Source organism: Maylandia zebra, linkage group LG20, assembly GCF_041146795.1.
Source record: "Maylandia zebra isolate NMK-2024a linkage group LG20, Mzebra_GT3a, whole genome shotgun sequence".
NCBI classification, from domain to species: domain Eukaryota; kingdom Metazoa; phylum Chordata; class Actinopteri; order Cichliformes; family Cichlidae; genus Maylandia; species Maylandia zebra.
Window position 1 is genome coordinate 26,413,274 of NC_135186.1, and position 14,471 is coordinate 26,427,744.

General features: G+C 40.7%; 1 protein-coding gene across 2 annotated transcripts; it reads left to right on the forward strand.

Moving 5' to 3' along the window:
* Window positions 1–2,705: 2,705 nt before the first annotated feature.
* Window positions 2,706–11,839, forward strand: ddx23 (DEAD (Asp-Glu-Ala-Asp) box polypeptide 23). Of its 2 annotated transcripts, none has more exons than XM_004546221.6 (17): window positions 2,706–2,862; window positions 4,087–4,244; window positions 4,374–4,493; window positions 5,014–5,107; window positions 5,192–5,257; window positions 5,973–6,111; window positions 6,198–6,331; window positions 6,740–6,852; window positions 6,936–7,079; window positions 7,184–7,409; window positions 7,548–7,693; window positions 7,816–7,993; window positions 9,359–9,601; window positions 9,697–9,848; window positions 9,936–10,044; window positions 10,838–11,012; window positions 11,125–11,839. In XM_004546221.6, the coding sequence occupies exons 2-17, from the start codon at window positions 4,087–4,089 to the stop codon at window positions 11,346–11,348; spliced, it is 2,421 nt and encodes an 806-aa protein (XP_004546278.1). In that variant the 5' UTR covers window positions 2,706–2,862; the 3' UTR covers window positions 11,349–11,839. The 2 variants fall into 2 exon arrangements, with proteins under 2 accessions (XP_004546278.1, XP_076734328.1); XM_076878213.1 differs by lacking the exon at window positions 2,706–2,862 and adding an exon at window positions 2,905–3,046.
* Window positions 11,840–14,471: the final 2,632 nt, after the last annotated feature.

Genomic DNA, 14,471 nt, shown 5'->3' on the forward strand with positions numbered 1-14,471 from the left:
TTTGGCTCAGTTTTTGCCGAGTAAAGAAAGACACGGCATCATATGTGTGTGTGTTTCTTCTCAGGTTCTATTTGAATTATTTTAAAACCCAAAAAGGACAGGATGATTTTTAATTATGTCCTAAAGTGTGACACGTTAGAAATGAAAGGCTGCATGTCAGTGCTTACAAATGCCAAAATTGATTTGTGCAGTTTTGTGACTCATTATTTTATTGAGATTGTTAACATATAACATTTGATTGTGAATCCATAAAAACACATACACTTATAAACCCATGTTCAGAACCTAATATTATATAAGATTAATGCAAATTCTGCTATATTCTGATAATTTTACATCTAAAAACTTATAAACTGTTGTCATTCCTGAATATCACAGGAGAATTTTTTTTTTGTAAAGAAAGTACAAATTTCATGACCACCAGCATCACAATCAGATGTCTTTCTTGGACACAGTGCATACTTGGTGTTGGGCCTGTTTTCAGCTTTATAAGATAATTTTTCATGTGTGTTGGAGCTCTTGCTGTTGCTACTATATGCATGTAATAAATGGGCACTGTTTTGCGTTTTTCCATGTTTATTTTATTTATTTGCTTATTGATTTTTTTCAGTACCTCAGGCTGACCTTGCTTTATGCAGTTCTTTTTCCACCTTAATGGAACAAAAAGGTCTTCTTGATTTGTTTGCTTAGCCTGACTGTCTTTATGTTACCTACATGGCTATCAAACAAGACAAGACTGCTTTACCCCATCTGTTTTGTGAGATACATCAGCTTACCTGTGTGCTGACGTAGACTCTGGGTTCAGAGGCTCTAAACCATAAAATATACATTATGTTAGTCTTTAATGCAACAGGAAAAGGAAGTGAAAAGATTAGCAGAGATTTTAAAAATTGGACCTAATCCTCAGCAGGCATTTTTGTCATAGCTGAAAGAGTCAAGCTGGAATTAACAACATTAACCCTTGTTTTTTATGTTCAGGGGTTTCAGGCCATTGTACTCTTAATGGATGGACTTACGTGCAACTTACATCCTCAGACACTGATACAAGTTGTTGTTACAGCTCAGTTTAGACTCGTCGAAAAAAAGCAAACCAGCAAGAAGCACAAACTGTTCTAAATGAATAGAAGGTCAGTGAATAAAACCTGTTACTGTCTTACCAGTCTATTGTTTTCTTTTCTCCTCCTGTAGTGTGTGTGTGTGTGTGTGTGTGTGTGTGTGTGTGTGTGTGTGTGTGTGTGTGTGTGTGTGTGTGTGTGTGTGTGTGTGTTTTCTTTCTTTCTTATTTTTAAACCATCATCTTTGATCTGTTCCTACTGAAACTGTTCAACTGCAGAAGGGCTCCATAAATCTCTTTTGATCTCGTCTTGGAAGAAAATCCACGTCCAGAATATGAATCAGCATCCAGCCAATCCAGACTGTAGTCAAGCAAAGCACCATCTAAAATGTCTTTCATCATAAGACACATGCATACACACACAAAGAAAGAATGGCTATGATTACAGGGAAGAACATATTCTAGCTTTGGCACTAACAGAACAGCACTTCTTGAATTTTAATCTGCTGCAAAGGATAGCCGCTCTAAGTGCTGCTCAGCAGACAACACTGTTTCATCATATCAGCAGGTCTGCATAGCATTTAGGGTTTTATCAGGCAATAACAGGCCAAGAAGACATCCCACAGAATTGAAAATATCTTTCAGTACTGTGTGAAATAGCTTAGATAGATAGATTCCAAAGGTCTGCAACCAAAATAGGATATATTGACTGGTTCTTATAGATTTTTACTCACTGAAACTAGGAAAATATTCCATCTCGTCAGATTTTCTCGCAAAACTTGTGTTTTTAGTTTAATTAAATGCACATTTTCCAATTTTAAACTGAAATCCGGTAACCCCTATACTTGTGTCAAAAAAACACGTCCCAATAAAGCATGTCCCAACAGCTTTGTTTTGTTCATAGCGAAATTATCTCAGAAATCTCAGAAAAATTATGCATAGTTAATTGCAAAAAAAATATTGATTTTTAAAAAAATGTAAACTCCACATGTTTTGCAAAAAAAGTACTTGATCAGAATCAGAATCAGAAAGGGTTTTATTGCCAAATGTTGAGCAGGTTTACAACATTAGGAAATTGCTGCGGTACTTAGTGCAAAAACATACTGTCAGACAACGCTTAAATAAACATAAAAATTAAAATTAAAAGTGCTAAGTAGATAGATATATACATGAATGCAGGTGGTGATCAGTGCAAAATTGGAATGATGCTGTGAACACAGTGTAAGGTCATGTGTTAGTCGTGCGAACAGTCATATGGTTATTGTTCATGAGTCCAACAGTAGAGGGGAAGAAACTGTTCTTATGGCGAGAGGTTCTGGTACGAATGGACCGGAGCCTCCTGCCCAGACTGTGTCCAGGGTGAGAAGGGTCAGCTGATGAATGGAGGGAAATGGAGAACAGTTTTGGATTCAGCACCCTAAAAAACATAAAATTTACCGAAAATATCCCATGCAGTTGAAAAAAACATTTTTTTGCAGACCTGTAGTTTCTATCTATCGTGGCAACTCGTAACCCTATCGCCACCTCGTGCCCAAAATGACAAAAATACAACATAATAGAGAAAGTAATTTTGTTCAGGCATTTAGGCGTCTGTATGCTAAACATTGAGGGCCCTGGCGTAAGCTTACTTTTTTGGGAGGGAAATGTAGTTTCAAACGTTGCCTTTTAGCCGCTAGTTTCCACTGTTTCGTAACAGCCAGTACTACAGCCCCCACAATTCCTGGCGTGCTCCAGTTCGCGTTGCGGGCGACATGGCGTCTTCTTGAAGCGTAGATAAACCGTAACTGTTTTGTTGACAAGTGATTGAGGTAAGCTCTAAATATTTTTAAGTATCATAGACTCTGACTGCGCTGTCCTACCTGCGATTAGCTGATTTTAATTTGGTTTAACCGGAGCTCTTTTGAGCAGCTTTCCTGGAGATAGTTAGCCTTTTTGCTAGCTAACGTAAGAGGCTAGCTAGCTTGCTGCATTTATTTTGCAGAGGATAGGAAGGTAATTCAGTTTCTCTTCTCGTTTAACAAGTTAGTCATTTTCGTTATTGGTTTGTAATTTCTGTCCGCACAAAAAAATGTGTCGTTATTTGTTGCTCTAAGAGTTTAATCGCGTTTTCTATCGGAGAGTGTTGAGGAATAACAGCTGTCTTCACTTTTTGGGGCACATCCTGATACCCGTTTTTAGGGCATAAGAAACTTATGCATCCACAAAACATGTTATTTCTGTATTGCTATTGTTTTCATGTGCTTTCTCTTTTCGTATTTCACAATTTGATTGAGTTCAAAATTGTCAGCCATTAAAAAATTATCAAAATTACAGACAGAAAAATTAGACCAAAGGATTAAGCTAAATATACAAACGGACAAAGGTTGCAACACCCTTCCTTTGCATGATCAGAAACAAAACAAAACATCATCACTCTGATCATCAGGCTACCCTTTTTACTTCGTCTTTTGCTATTGATAAGATATATGGCATGAATAATGTAAATATGTTTCACAATTTCAATATTGTCTGAACCAGAGACTCACTTTCTTCAAGTAATACAAACAGATATTTGGCCTAAAATATTGAAATGACATTGCTTAAGTAGTTGTCCAGATAAAGCCATTTGAAAATGACTCCACCGAAAACTCTAAATAGGCTCGAAAATATCCCTAGCTTTATCGCAAAAATAGTCTTATGAGCAAACTAACACTAGAAAGCTTTAATTTGACAGCTTGTCTCTTAAGAAGTGTATCATCACCCTGAAATATTTCTTCAGGGAAATCAAGGTTGGCCAGGCTAGGAATTTTTCTCAAATTTAGTCAACTGAACTCGAGCGTAATTCAATTAGAGGTGAAAAGAAAAACTGGATTTGGAGATGCGTACACAGCAATATATAAACAGTAACAGCTGGCAAACGCATGATCTGTACTCATTGTACATAAAGCAAATATAATGTAATATTAATATATGTCCTGCCACTGTGGTGTGACAACAGTTTTCACTTTTGTAAATGCAATGAAAGCAGAGTTTAATGTCTGGTCTTTGTGCAGATGGCAGCTGACTCCACAGACAAGAAAGATGCAGACTCTTCGGGGACCAAAGACCGAGAGAGGAAACGCAGCCGTTCGCGAGACAGAGATCGTAAAGTCTCACCTTCCCGCAAGCGCCATCGTTCCCGTGAACGAAACCGCTCTAAATCTCCCGAAAGGTAACCGCTGCACAAAAAGAACCCATCAGGAACACCAGACTGACTTCTAGCTATTAATCTTACTGCGTACTTGTGTTATCTTTCCCTTAAGCTTTTTTGTGTCTGTGTGATTTTGTGTCATTACGATAGAGATCGACGCATGAAAGACAAGGACAGAGACAAGGACCGAGATAGAGATAAGGACAGAGACAGGAGCCGTAAGGACAGAGACAGCCATCGGCGCGATAAAGATCGCAGCAGGAGATCCAGGTATGTGACACTGATTAAGCTTCTTCGCTGATTAAGCTTCTTCGGTCAAAGCTGGCAAAGGAGATTTTTAGTCATAATTATTTCATAATCCGTGTTTGCCTGAATAACACGCCAATATTTTTCACATTAACAAAAATTTGATATTCAAAGGAATTAAACCCAATTTAAGTGACAATATTTTCAGTGCACAGTATTTTTGGCACTGACATTACTGTTGCCTCATATTAGAAAATGCCGATAAGGCCAACTGTTAGCAGTGAGGGGTTTTTTCTCATAAATAAGCCTCAATCCAAATAAAAAGGTCTTTTATCAAACCACCTGAAGTTCATCCTATGTCTGAAAGAAGCAGTTTTACCTCCTCTCCCTTTAAGTCACCTTTCTTCTCAGAAGTCAGTTCTCAGCTGCACTTTCTCACTTGTTAACTAAACTCTTACCAAACATCCAGACGTTTGGATTTTGCTACAGTTAGCACTTCAGCTAAATTTCTGTTTTGTAGTATTTACATTTTTGTCATCTATAGAAGCGCTTCTCCAAGATCAAAGGATGCCAAGATAAAGAAAGAGAAGGATATAAAAGGAGAAGATGAGGAGGATGAAAAAAAGAAGAAGGAAAAGGTAAAAGTCTGGTTTAGTGTTTGTGTAAATTTGAACTGCCACTTCGGTTATTATTTTGGGTGTTTGACATGTGCTGTTGTTCAGGTCCAGCCGCTGTCTTTGGAGGAGCTTCTGGCCAAGAAGAAGGCAGAGGAGGAAGCTGAAGCAAAGGTGAGAACATCCATCCGTCTGTCAGTTTGTCCATTTTCTAAAGCTTTTCTGGGGCCAGGGCACATGGGCAGAAGTCTTAAGCAAAGATGGCCAGATCTCCCTATTCCCACCCACCTCCTTCCAGCTCATCCATGGGAACACCAAGATGGTTCCCAGGCTAAGCGTCCAGCACACCACACAGTGACTCCTGTAAGGCTGGATACTCTGAACTGTTGTAAGCCTAAATAGCAGTCAGAACCAGTTTCCCAACCCAAAGATGTTGGGAAGCAACACTTGTGTCCACCATGAATAACCCTAACATTATACCCATGCCTGCCCACCTCCTGTCACTGAAGGCGACTCCAGATTGTAGCACAGTCAACTCCTCTTTAGGAAACTGGTTCCACTTAAATCCAGGCCAACACATATTGCATCCGACCCCTACGGCACTGCAGGTGTTGGCATGCCAATGTCTCCTCTTCATGCTGTGCCCGACTGAGTCCTGTGGGCTAAGGGCCAGCTACCAAGCACTCTTGCTTGAGCTCCTTCCGGACTCCAGAGTGGGGAACCAAAAAGTATGCCCTGCACGGGGTGAACTAGTCCTGAACTAGTTTTTTTTTTTTTTCTTTCTGCATTCATGTTTTGTGAATTGCTCTTCATCTGGGAGATTAACTTTTCAATTTAAGATTATATTTTCTCTAAATTAATATTATTTCTTTTGCTTTGTGTTTTTCAGCCCAAGTTCCTGTCAAAAGCAGAGCGAGAAGCCGAAGCTTTGAAGCGCAGAGAGCAAGAGACTGAAGAGAGAAGGAGGATGATTGAAGAGGAGAGAAAGAAGAGAAGGACGTTTCAGGACATAGGGAGAAAAATGCTGGGTGTGTTTCAGCCTCTAACCTGAAACAGTTTGCATTTAATTACAGGATATTAACGTGTCGATAACCACCGTGATTCTTTGTTACAGAGGACCCTCAGGAAAGGGAGAGGCGGGAGCGTAGGGAGCGAATGGAACGAGAGAACAACGGCAATGAAGATGATGATGAGCGACAGAAGCTCAGAGAGGAGAAAGATAAAGGCAAAGAACTCCAGGCTATCAAGGTTAATTGCATGAGAAAGAGTTAAAATTACAGTTGTGTACAGATTGGGCTGACAGAAACTTTATTGTGTGTAGACCAGGGGTGCCCAATCCCGGTCCTCGAGAGCTACCGTCCTGCAGCTTTTAGATGCATCCCTACTCCAACACAGCTGAATCAAATGAATGGCTTGTTATCAGGCCTTTGCCAAACACGATGGCATGCTGAAGAGGTAATCAAACCATTTGATTCAGCTGTGTTGGAGTAGGGATGCATCTAAAAGCTGCAGGACGGTAGCTCTCGAGGACCGGGATTGGGCACCGCTGGTGTAGACTAACAAACAAAACTTCCACTTATTATTTTGAGGGGCTTGAAAATTCCTAGGGAAACTGGAAAAGCAGAATTTAAACCGATGTCCACAAATTATTCACAGGAGCGTTATCTTGGTGGGATCAAAAAACGGCGACGGACTCGCCACCTGAACGACAGGAAATTTGTGTTTGAATGGGATGCTTCTGAAGACACTTCGGTCGACTACAACCCGATGTGAGTGGATCGTGAGCACAAAATATATCCACAGATTAGGTCTTTGCGTTCCCTCGCTAAACTCTCGTGATCGGTCTTTGCAGTTACAAAGAGAAGCATCAGGTGCAGCTGTACGGACGAGGCTTCATCGCCGGCATCGACTTAAAGCAGCAGAAAAGGGAGCAGTCGCGTTTCTATGGTGACCTGATGGAGAAAAGGCGCACGCTGGAAGAGAAGGAGCAGGAAGAGTGAGTACAGTGGAGTATCTATAATGGAAAATGATCCTGTATCCATAGTTTCACCTTCAGCTTCCGCCCACCCCACATCTAATCTTTGTTTTACCTCGCTTCAGGACAAGACTGAAGAAGATGCGTAAGAAGGAGGCCAAGCAGCGCTGGGATGACAGACACTGGTCTCAAAAGAAGCTGGACGAGATGACAGACAGAGACTGGCGAATCTTCAGAGAGGATTATAGCATCACCACCAAGGGAGGAAAAATCCCAAATCCCATCAGGAACTGGAAGGAGTACCCGCTGCCTGCACATATTCTGGAGGTCATCGACAAATGCGGCTATAAGGTCAGCTAGGGTTCAACTTATCTGGTTCTGTGTTTTGTAATTTTTCTTTTTTAAATTATTTTGTAGCTGTTCACTGTTTTTCACTGTGTTCAATTCAGTCTCCACTAAGGAATTTTTTATTAATTTTTTTCTCTCCAGGATCCGACGCCGATTCAGAGGCAGGCCATTCCCATTGGTTTACAGAACCGTGACATTATTGGTGTGGCTGAGACCGGTAGCGGTAAAACTGCTGCTTTCTTGATTCCACTGCTGGTCTGGATCACCACCCTGCCAAAAATCGACAGGTAACGTGTCTAAGATCCAATAATCTTCAGCAATTTCAGAAATAATAACTCTGCATTTGGACTGTCTTACTGTGCCTCTACTATCTCTTATGATCCTTTGCTCTCTGTATGACTGGATGCAGGATCGAAGACTCAGACCAGGGTCCTTATGCTGTGATCTTAGCTCCGACTCGTGAGTTGGCGCAGCAGATCGAGGAAGAAACCATAAAGTTTGGTAAACCGCTCGGCATCCGAACTGTGGCTGTGATCGGAGGAATCTCCAGAGAGGACCAAGGCTTTCGACTCAGGATGGGTTGTGAGGTAAAACGGAGAGGGCTAATTTTAGAAGAAAAAAAAAAGTGTTTCTGCCTGTGAAGCAAACTGAAGCCTCACTAACAAGTAGTTTTTAGTAGTTTTTGTTTGCTGTCAGTATTTTTACATCAAAAGAAGCCCATGAGGCTACTGAAATAAACTCAGCAGAAAGGCGAAGATGGTGCAGGACTACTGTTGCATTTGCAGAGCAGTAACAATCTCATCACAGGTGTAGTTTATGGAGGAGCTGTAGGCTCTAGTCTCTTCACACACACACACACACACACACACAGGTGATATTTCAACCAGGAAATTGAAGTCCAGGTGAAGTGAGAGACGTTTCTTCAGCAACACTCACTGTAACCTTAACCAGAACCTTCAGAGGTAAACCCCCCCAGAAAAACAAAAAAGGTCTTTTATCAAACCACCTGAACAACAAGCTTAAAAGAGAATGAAAGCTCCAATCCACTGCTTGTGTTAAACAGAAGCAGCGTTACCGAATAAAGAATCCAAACTGCTTGTCTTGTTTGCCACTAGCTCTTAAATTTGGCAGCTTTCTTGCAGACTTGGCTGCTGTCAGCCTGCAGCCAAGTTTATTTAATGTGCGTGGATGCTTACACTCCTGATTCACTCTGTTTATAGTAGAATGTTTCCAATCTTTATTTACAGTCTCCCACATTAAGAGCTTAATGGGAGAACACGGATATAATACACACATGCTTCTTGATAATTTTGTGCACATTCAAAACATGGACTGAAAGATGCTGCTGAACAAATTGAGCAGGATGTAAATTGTGCACATTTGCCAAATTGTAAATAAATTAAAAAGCGCAGAGAGTTGTGGGCTAACTCACCGAGCCATGAATATCTGTAATAAATTTGATGAAGGCATAAAGAATTGTGCTTTCATGATTGGGCTCCATATTGGCAATTTTTTTTTCTTGCTCTTATAATTTCCAGGCTTCCAAGTTTATTTCATACTTTGTTTCTATAACTAATTTTGAGCATCAGTATCATGGGATTTGTCATTGTTTGAATGGTAAAACTGCATCAGTTTCATGTCTATGGCATAGAGCATCTATTGATGTTTTTTCTGAAAACCGTCTGTATGTTTTGTGTGTGTTTGTGATGTGTAGTGCTTCTGTCAGTGTGTATATTATGTGAGTAAAGAAAGAGGGAAGCGGTACAGATGGTGGTACAAACAGTCCACATGGCTCATTCTCAGACGCTGGTAGCTTAGCAGCTTAAATACACACAGACTTTACACTGTGTTTTTTGGCAGGAAGTCCATCCTGGCTTTTTATCCATAAGGTGAGGATTCTACTTGAAAATCATCTGTTCACCAGCGTCATATTTGTTTACATCGTCTAACAGATCGTTATTGCCACGCCCGGCCGTCTGATTGACGTGTTGGAGAACCGCTACCTGGTACTGAGCCGCTGCACCTACGTGGTCCTCGATGAGGCCGATCGTATGATTGACATGGGCTTCGAGCCCGACGTCCAAAAGATTCTGGAATACATCCCGGTGACCAATCAGAAGCCAGACACCGAAGAGGCGGAGGACCCTGAGAAAATGACGATGAACTTTGAATCCGGGAAACAAAAATACAGACAAGTAGGTCTTTCTTTAGCAGTTGGAATCTTCTGAAGGTACCACATGATTATCTGTTGAGTGTTTTCACTGATTGTGTGTCTGATTGCACCGTACAGACGGTCATGTTCACAGCTACCATGCCTCCTGCTGTGGAGAGACTGGCCAGGAGCTACCTGAGACGTCCTGCTGTGGTGTACATCGGGTCTGCTGGAAAGCCTCACGAGAGAGTCGAACAGAAGGTCCTGCTTATGTCGGAGGGAGAGAAGAGGTGAGACGGATGCAAGCATTAATTTTAAACACCAAAAATTTCACTTGCATCAAGATTCTAAATGTTTTGTATAATGTGCCCTTGCAGGAAGAAGCTGCTGGAGGTTTTGTCGCACGGCTTCGAGCCTCCGATTATCATCTTTGTCAACCAGAAGAAGGGTTGCGACGTGCTGGCCAAGTCACTGGAGAAGATGGGGGTAAGTCACTGTAACCTGAACCACAATGGATCTCAATTTGGGGTCGAGATTTGGTAGAAGCTTCATGCTTTGGAGTAAAAAAAGTAACAATCATGTCAGGGGTGTCAAATATAAGGCCCGGGGATCAGAATAGGCCCGAGAAAGACTCCAGTCCAGCTCACTGGATGATTTTGGAAATATGTGAAAGACAGCATTTTGGATTTTAAATATTTTCCTACAGATAAAGACCTGAAGCATTGCCACTCATAATACACCAAATCAATTAATGGATAAACAGATAAATGACATTTGATGTTTGTGCCAGCCTGTAGAAATTTCTGGGGACATTTTCTATAAAATATCAACAAATATTTCATTGATTGCCTTAAAATTATTCTCGGATACGTTTAAGGTCACAAGAGAAATATTCCTAGAAGTTTTTGTTTTCCTACTAGCAGAACAAATTGTCTTGTTGCACTAAAATTATATTAATCACTCAAAAAACCCACAGTTTTAGTATAAAGAAGAAGTTATGAAAATTCGGAAAGCCAGATACATTAAAAGGCAACAACAGCTTTTTAATGCACAGTATTAGCCTCAGCTGTACTTGGGGTTCAGTGCTAGTGTTGCATCCTGACATAATGCTGAGTTTTGCCGTTTGTTGTCAGAAGTTTTATCCAAAATACAAAAGAAAGCCAATAAATCTCAGATGGAGGTTTAATTTTAATTCATTTTGGTTTCTGATTTCCTAAAATACTAAATATTTTGAGCAAAGATTCACCTCCACTGGTCCTCCTTCTCTTCTTCTTTGTAGTACAATGCTTGCACGCTGCACGGTGGCAAAGGCCAGGAGCAGAGAGAGTTTGCGCTTTCCAATCTCAAGGCGGGAGCCAAAGATATCCTGGTGGCCACAGACGTTGCTGGGCGAGGTATCGATATCCAGGACGTCTCCATGGTCATTAACTACGACATGGCAAAGAACATCGAAGGTAAGAGGCCTCATCTGGTGTGCAGTGTTTGTTTATTGACTGAAATTAAATTTTTGCCATAGGAATCACTAAATGATTCACTGAATCGTTGTTGCACTTTCTCCTCTTGCAGACTACATCCATCGTATTGGTCGTACGGGTCGTGCTGGTAAGAGTGGTGTAGCCATGACTTTCCTCACTAAAGAGGACTCGGCGGTGTTTTACGACCTGAAGCAGGCCATCCTCGAGAGTCCCGTCTCCACCTGCCCTCCAGAGCTGGCTAACCATCCAGATGCTCAGCATAAACCTGGAACCATCCTGACCAAGAAGAGACGCGAGGAGACCATTTTTGCCTAAAATGACCTTTATCAACTGAAGGGGGAGGGGAAAACCCCACCAACTGTTTATTTTTCTCCCTCTCAGGATCTGCTCTCTAGGTTACTCTCACACATTTTGTTCTTTCCCACCTTGTCTTTGTGTTTTGGTCCCATCTGTGCGTGCAGAAACACAGTAACTGGTGCCGAAGTCGTCAGCACACTGGTTCTCATCAGTGTGGGTGGATTTTAAGATAACTTTGTTTTGCGTCTGTAAGCCAGAACCAGGAGCAGTATGCAGGACCCCAATCTGATCTGATCTGTACTGTATAAATACCCAATGCACCAAATTACAGGCAGGATGTGAGTGTAGATGAGCAGTAAGTGCTGTGTTTTTAGTCATAATTTGAGTTTTCTATGTAAGAAACCTTTACCAGAAGTGACACCAGTTTTCTTTGCTTCAGATACATCATTTGATTAAAATGGAAACAGCTGTTTTAAATGTATGATGTGAATACAGCAAATTTGAGCTTCTTAACTGTCAAACTGAGTTGTTTTTTTCTTTTTTCTTTTTGCATTAAATTACACGTGAAATGTGGAGTTTTCACAAGTAGAAGAGCAGTGTTTCCTTTCAACATGCCAATTATAGAGCTCTTCATATCTCCTTTAGTTTTCCTCTTGGCATTTCCCACCTATATTCTTTAACCTTTTATTCCTTTATTTAACCAGAAAAACTCTTTGACCCCAATATCTTTTATATAGGAAAACTCTTTAAAGCTCTTTATGTGTTTATCTATGCCATGTGGCTCACCACCTTCAAGAGGCACCATAGGGGTCAGGTGCAGTGTGTGTTGGGCAGAGGCCCTAGCAGTCCAATCACCAGCTGTTGAGGCAGGCTTTTTGGACATTGCAGTAATAATGATAGAGTAATGCAAAACTCCCTATTTCTTAAAATTTACATTTGAAAATGAAGGAATATCGAACTATTACCTGGCAATTACGTGGTAGTGGGACGTCATAATAACACCATAATACTGAAGTTCAATCATTTCTGCTAATACAAAGAGAGGCAGAAAGTTCTGTTTTTGAAACTATGAACAACTATAACTTTATCAATACGGAAAGTTTTAAATCTAATCTTAAAAGTAGAGAGGGTGTCCAAACTGGGACTTGTTCTACAGAAGAGGGGCCTGGAAGCTGAAGGCTCTGCCTCCCATTCTTCTTTTAAATATCCTTGGAACCACAAGTAAGCCAGCAGTCTGAGAGTGTGGTGCTCTATTGGGGGCACTATGAGGTGTTTAAGATAAATACCTCATAGATTATTCAAGATCTTGTATTTGAGGGCAAAGACTTTAAATTAAAAAATGACTCCAAGATTCCTCACAGTGTTACCAGAAGCCAGGAAATGCCACCCAGGGTAAGTACCTGGTTACACACCAGGGCCCGTATCCCTAAAGAATCTTTGTGCAAAAAGTGGCTCCTAGCGGCCAAATTCTAAGAAAATTCTCAGAGTCATGACGTTTTCTTAGAATTTCCCCTAAAAGTGACACGACAATCCCAGTTAATATAAAAGCTATTCCTCAAGATTCCTAGCGCTTAAAAGGGCTCCTAAGGCGAGATCTGCTAAGAGCAGGGAAGAGGACTTTTAGTGGCTTAGGAGTTCCCCTAAGCAGCTGCACAAAATGGCCAACAGAAGAGGCAGGAGAGATGTCCTGCAAACACTGGATGACAGGGAATTATTGAGACGCTACAGATTGGATCGTGCAGGAATCATGTTTGTGGTGGATCTCCTTAGAGATGCAATTACTTCACCAACTCGACGCCACAACACTATTACACCGGAGACGAAAGTAATCACAACCCTGAGGTATTTGGCATCCGGGAAAATGCAACAATGCAGCAGTGATGACTTGGGTCTGCAATCACAGACATTGCTAAAAGCTGAGCCGTGTTACCCTCGTTAAGACCACACTGGACTTGTAACGTTGTGATTTCTACTTCATTAAGGACAGCCCCTTGAGATAGGCCATCTTGTTTTCAACAGGGTCCATATGGGAGTGAAAGTACAAAATATGCCAGCTAGGATATTAATATGAGCAAATAAGACACAAATCATTATTTGAACAGGGTGTAATGAGTTTAAGTTTTCACATATTTTAGATTCTAATGTTAGGCTATAACCCCTACAGCTTACTATTCATTTTCCAGATATTTTCTTGAATGTGAAATATTATTTACAATTACAGTCAGCATAAGATTAGAGTGTATAATTATGTTTATTGATTTGAGGGTACATCCTTTGCTCATTATCACCAAAAGCTCATTTCCATCAAACTTGTAGGATCAACCAATCACGGCTTTTGAAATGATGACTCATACCTAGCAACGGGGTCAACCACACCTCCTCACTAAGATAGGATTTTCCATCCATTCCTTGCTCAGAGTTCACTGAAAATGTTCTGGAATCACTTCTAAGCTAAAACTCCTGACAAGGAATTTTTAGGTTAAGTTAGGAGCTCTCTGAGAGGATTCTCAGAATCTTTAGGGATACGGGCCCAGGTTTCTAAGATTTTTTTTAGGCCAGTATAATAACTTAACTTAGAGGTCGTCCACATCTTCGTCTTTAAGACATTCCTGATGTCTGGTAGGTTTCATCTGACTTTATGGATAGATAAAGCTGGGTATCATCTGAATAGCAATGAAAATGTAAGGTGTTCCTTCTAATAATACTGTCTAAGGAAGCATGTATAATGCATATAGAATTGGTCCCAGCACAGAACCTTGTGGAACTCCATAATTAACTTTACTGTGTGAAAATGACACTATTTACATGAACGAATTGGAATTATTCTGTATGCTTCAAACCACTCCAGCACAGTACCTTTAATACATATTGCATGCTCATGCAAACCAATGCATTTCATTGGTATCAGATGCTCATAGATGATTCCACTGTCAGCAGCCATAAGAACATCATTCATAACCTTCACAGTATTTTTGTACAGTGATGAATTTTGAATCCTGACTGAAACTCTGTTAATCCAGTTGGAGATCCACTTAATTCTTATGGCAGACAGTCCTTTCCTGCTACACATAAATGCTCATAGGTATTGGTCAGTAAATGACAATGAAAGACAAATGAGTTACACCATTAAAAGTACATAAA

Bases quoted from the DNA above. Each gene is read 5' to 3' on its own strand.
- ddx23 (XM_004546221.6), top strand. From the start codon at position 4,087: ATGGCAGCTGACTCCACAGACAAGAAAGATGCAGACTCTTCGGGGACC. The intron at 5,258-5,972 runs GTGAGAACATCC...TGTGTTTTTCAG, and splicing joins AGGAGGAAGCTGAAGCAAAG to CCCAAGTTCCTGTCAAAAGC. The intron at 9,849-9,935 runs GTGAGACGGATG...GTGCCCTTGCAG, and splicing joins ATGTCGGAGGGAGAGAAGAG to GAAGAAGCTGCTGGAGGTTT.